Source organism: Trachymyrmex septentrionalis, unplaced genomic scaffold, assembly GCF_001594115.1.
Source record: "Trachymyrmex septentrionalis isolate Tsep2-gDNA-1 unplaced genomic scaffold, Tsep1.0 scaffold78, whole genome shotgun sequence".
Taxonomy (NCBI): Eukaryota; Metazoa; Arthropoda; class Insecta; order Hymenoptera; family Formicidae; genus Trachymyrmex; species Trachymyrmex septentrionalis.
In genome coordinates, this window is record NW_017305967.1 from 307,599 (window position 1) to 312,472 (window position 4,874).

A 4,874-nucleotide genomic window follows, 5' to 3' on the forward strand; every position below is an offset into this window, starting at 1 on the left:
TCTCATGTTGATAAAAATGAGAAAATGCAGTACTAAAAAGTTGATAAAAAATTCTGAAAAAATTCGTAGAGTTCTATGAGAAGAAAATAAACAATTTTTGTCTTTTGCAGTTTTTCTGTAAAGTTAAGAGTATTTGAGTAAAAAATTATTGAAGACCAATTTTCGACAATTTTTAGCAATTAATATCTTATTAACTATTGCGAAAATTGCAAAATGATAGAGAACTTTTCTTCTCAGTTTAGTCCATTCTATCTTCATGCGAAAAATTTATCATTATTTTCCAAACACCCTGTGTATGTATGTATATATGTAGTTAAACATCTAACTTTCCGAAAATGGCGCTTTTCGTATTTATAAAATGTGCTTACATAAATGATCTTATTTCCAATCTTATTATTGTTTGATGAGATTTGTTGCACTGTGTAATTTTTAAGAAAATAAGGCGGTTTTTTTACTTACTTGCACTCGATATTTTACGAAATCAGTTCATGCGATATCTAAGAAGATAAAAACATTATGCATAACAAGCATGCTTTATTATAGTGACGTAATTTTTTATACTTATCGACAATCTGAAATATTATTATCTCATTATCTTAAGGCCTTATTTATGATAGCCTTATTTATGAAAGGACTCTCCACGATTAATTCTATAGATTAACGAGTTGGATTGGTATCTCGAAAATGAGTGTTGATAACACATTTTATATGTCACTCATCATTAGCGTTTATTAACCACTGTTTTTTTTTGCGGGATATATCTATGCTTAAATGTATCTATGTCGCGATTATAGTAATAACAGCGACGCACAACGATACAATAATGATGGGAAATGAATTAATCTGCGAATATATTTGTTATTTCCAGAAAATATTTTCGTGCGCATCGCGATTTTCCATTTAATTACACAGACATACATATCGAGGGATTACGAATAGACACGGCCGACAAGGAACCCAGTCATGATGAGAAGGGTATTCCAATGATTTTGGCAGGAACTAACGCGGTAATTCGATTATTCGGCACCGGCATCACGGAGGACACCTTGATCACCTTCACCGACATTCCGGCGGACAGAGGCAGTGTATGCGACAAAATTAAAAGTAACGAATTTCCGGTGAGTATCACCATTTGAATCGCTAAAAAAAATTATAAAGGATACTTCTCACTAATATTTAATATTATTTAATTTTCATTTAATATTTAAGGTGGAAAATATAGAAGAATCTACGGCAACCGTTCGTGTAGTACTCCCTCTGGGATCGTCGTTTTATATTTGCACAAAACGGCCGTTGTATGAAAAAGAGAGATTAAATAAAGATATTGTATTGTTTAGACACCAAGGCATCGCGCTGCATAACACTGTGAGCATATTTTTTTTCTCTCTTTCTCACCGTCGCGATTTTATCTAGACATATGTAACTAGGCTTAATATAAAATTTCGTTATTCAGAGTAGAATTATTTATAATTCGGACTTTTAGATCAGCACGTATGAGAAATTACTACCGCTCTGGATCGCTATCTTGATCATTCTCACTTGTCTCACTTTGTCCGCACTTTTCTCCGGTCTTAATCTCGGTTTAATGGCAATAGATAGAACCGAATTGAAAATACTTTGCAACACTGGTACAGAAAAAGTAAGCGAATCCGTTTTCATAGTTTATCTGCATTTTCGTTTTCCCTTACGTTGCGTTACTTCTATTTTTTCTGTAGGAGAAAAAGTATGCAAGAACTATTCAGCCAGTAAGAAATCACGGAAATTACCTTTTGTGTTCTATTCTATTTTCCAATGTTCTTGTCAATTCAATATTTACAATAATATTGGATGAGTTGACATCCGGGATTGTTGCTGTTATCTGCTCAACATTAGCTATTGTCATTTTTGGTGAAATTTCGCCACAGGTATGTTTTTTGTATTATGCAAAAGCTTTTTTCCATAATTTATTCGAAAATTTTGATCTTTAGCTTAAAGGTATGATTTATTATGTGTTGCGTTATAGGCTTTTTGTAGCAGACACGGATTATGTGTCGGCGCAAATACCATCTATCTGACTAAATTGACAATGCTAATTACTTTTCCATTAAGTTATCCAATTAGCAAGTGTCTTGATTTTTTTCTCGGCGAAGAGATTGGAAATGTGTATAATCGAGAACGCTTGAAAGAGCTGGTTAAGGTAAGAAATATTAAATAGCTGTATAGTAATTAAATTAATTTAGAATGTCTTGTGCATATTGTTATAAGAAAGTAACTTGTAGTTGCATCGGTTGATGATAATTACAATTAACATTATATTCCTTTATATAATTAATTACAATTATACAATTTTATTATCTTTAACAAATATTGATAATGCTTACAACTGCGAATATCATGTGGAAAAATCTTATTAGAAATGCCTGAAATGCATGAATACGTGAAATTGATACATTAATACTATACAGGACCCTTTCTAGGTAACGACCGGATACAACGATTTAGAAAAAGATGAAGTAAATATAATTGCAGGAGCGTTAGAACTGCGGAAGAAGACCGTAGTGGATGTAATGACCAGAATCGAAGATGTATACATGTTGAACTATAACGCTATTCTAGATTTTGAAACTGTATCTGAGATTATGAAATCAGGTACAATATTTTAAGAGAATTTTAGCGATGTTTGCCACTCTATCAATTGACGCTAAATATTATCAATTTAATCAAATAAACACTTATTAAAGATAAACCCCAAATCAATATTTAGTTATCAAGTCCTGATAATAATTTAATATAATTATGGTTATTTTAATAATTATTAATAGTAATTAATTATTGAATATTTTCCTGTCAATTTTATAATATAATGTAAATTTATTAAGTTAATTGGGATTAAATTGTGCAATTTATTTTTTTAGGATTCTCACGTATACCAGTGTATGAAGATGTAAGAACGAACATCGTAACAATGCTGTATATCAAAGATCTCGCTTTTGTTGATCCCGACGATAACACACCTCTCAAGACACTTTGCCAATTTTATCAAAATCCATGTAATTTTATTTTTGAAGATGTTACATTGGACATAATGTTTAAACAATTCAAGGAAGGTTTGTATGATATCACTCTTCTTTTTTTTTATAGATTTCATAAAAATAATAAGTGATAATAATCGCGCGTATATTTGTAGGTCACAAAGGCCATATGGCTTTTGTACAAAGAGTTAATAACGAAGGCGAAGGTGATCCGTTTTACGAAGTGATCGGTTTGATAACATTAGAAGATGTTATCGAAGAATTGATTCAGGCTGAGATTATTGACGAGACAGATGTGTTCAGTAGGTTTTGCTTATTCATTCGCAGTTGAAAATTCAAGTTTACACGTCAAATTCGTAAAGCTTAATTGAAGTTAATTTTTGCAGCGGATAACAGAAGTAAACGTAAAAGGCAGGTTCGTTCGAAAATGCCAACGGATTTCACCATATTCGCTGAGAAAAAGGAAAACCAACGAATTCACATCTCACCACAACTAACGTTAGCAATGTTTCAGTACTTGTCAACAAGTAAGTAGTATCGGATGGATTGCAAAGCGTTTATATCTTTTGATGTTTGATTTGTAATTATATCTTGTGTGATTTTTAGCTGTGGATACGTTTAAATCCGATGTTATATCGGAGACGATTCTGCGACGTTTACTGAAGCAAGATATTATTTATCACATTAAAGTGAAATCACGCGAGAAAGCCAAAACTGATCCGGCTGCGATAATTTATCAGCAGGGAAAAGCGGTCGATTACTTTGTGCTAATTTTAGAAGGTCGCGTCGAAGTGACGGTGGGAAAAGAAAATATGATGTTCGAAAGTGGCCCTTTCACGTATTTTGGATCGCAGGCTCTTACTGCTAACATCGGAATCGGTAAGAATAAGATATGCTTTGATAATGTTTACTCGTGTAAATGGAGCTTCACTATAAGCTCTTTCATTCCTAGCCGAGTCGCCTACAAACGCAAACCCGCAGACAGTCGGAAGCATTCAGTCTGTTAATTTGGATTCAATGTTACGTCATACCTTTATACCGGATTACACGGTGCGCGCAGTGACTGAAGTATTTTACTTAAAAGTCAAGAGATCCCTGTACCTCGCCGCAAAGCGCGCTACACTTCTTGAAAGAAGACAAAAGGATCCGTTGCCTAGTCAGGAACAATTCGACGATGAAGTGGAGAAGGTTGTATAAATGTTATATAAATCATAAGCTACTAGAAATTGTCGCGAAACTTTTTGCCAATCTTGGACGAACGACTGACTGACTTATTAATTTGCAGTTGTTGCATTCTCTGGAGGAAGATGATCGTAGTGTACCTGAATCTCCGATTTTGCCCGCGGATAGAACTAACAACGAGAAAGAAAAGGATTCCATTATTCATTCACCCATACGTAGTGTAACGGCGCCGACGTCGCCGCTTCCGGTCAGCGCCAGTCCGATCACGAATTCGAAGTTTATCTCGCCTCGGAATGATGGAAAAATCAGAAATTCATCAGCAAAGGTTTCTACATGTCTCACATTTTAATCCTCAGATATATCCTTCGAAAAGACTATGGCTGGAATCATTCTTGATCCATACTCTATTAGATAATCAAAAAGTCACTCCGCGTATAAATCTAGTACATAAAATAGCAGGAAAAAAGCAGCAGTTTTCGAGCAGTTTTGATTTCTTTAGAAGATGTACAAATAATCTGCAAAACCTAACAAATATCTGTTGAATCTGGAATGATCCAGCTATTGCTGCCAAAGGGTTAAGATATCTCAAATCTCACGATAAGATTAAACTAATGCGAAATTTATTGCTTTCTGATTGATGACGAATATATGTATTTAAGGTACAAACGAGTCCAGTGGAAA

At 33.8% G+C, this 4,874-nt stretch overlaps 1 protein-coding gene across 1 annotated transcript in view; it reads left to right on the forward strand.

Moving 5' to 3' along the window:
* The window catches only part of LOC108754258 (metal transporter CNNM4), an 11,402-nt gene that overhangs the window by 5,797 nt on the left and 731 nt on the right, over positions 1 to 4,874 (forward strand). The window contains exons 2-13 of the mRNA XM_018496453.1: positions 869 to 1,118; positions 1,210 to 1,365; positions 1,484 to 1,639; positions 1,716 to 1,904; positions 2,003 to 2,176; positions 2,457 to 2,628; positions 2,895 to 3,086; positions 3,167 to 3,313; positions 3,398 to 3,538; positions 3,618 to 3,890; positions 3,964 to 4,199; positions 4,297 to 4,518. Coding sequence (XP_018351955.1) covers positions 869 to 1,118; positions 1,210 to 1,365; positions 1,484 to 1,639; positions 1,716 to 1,904; positions 2,003 to 2,176; positions 2,457 to 2,628; positions 2,895 to 3,086; positions 3,167 to 3,313; positions 3,398 to 3,538; positions 3,618 to 3,890; positions 3,964 to 4,199; positions 4,297 to 4,518 — 2,308 coding nt within the window. The remainder of the gene's footprint in view (positions 1 to 868; positions 1,119 to 1,209; positions 1,366 to 1,483; positions 1,640 to 1,715; positions 1,905 to 2,002; positions 2,177 to 2,456; positions 2,629 to 2,894; positions 3,087 to 3,166; positions 3,314 to 3,397; positions 3,539 to 3,617; positions 3,891 to 3,963; positions 4,200 to 4,296; positions 4,519 to 4,874) is intronic.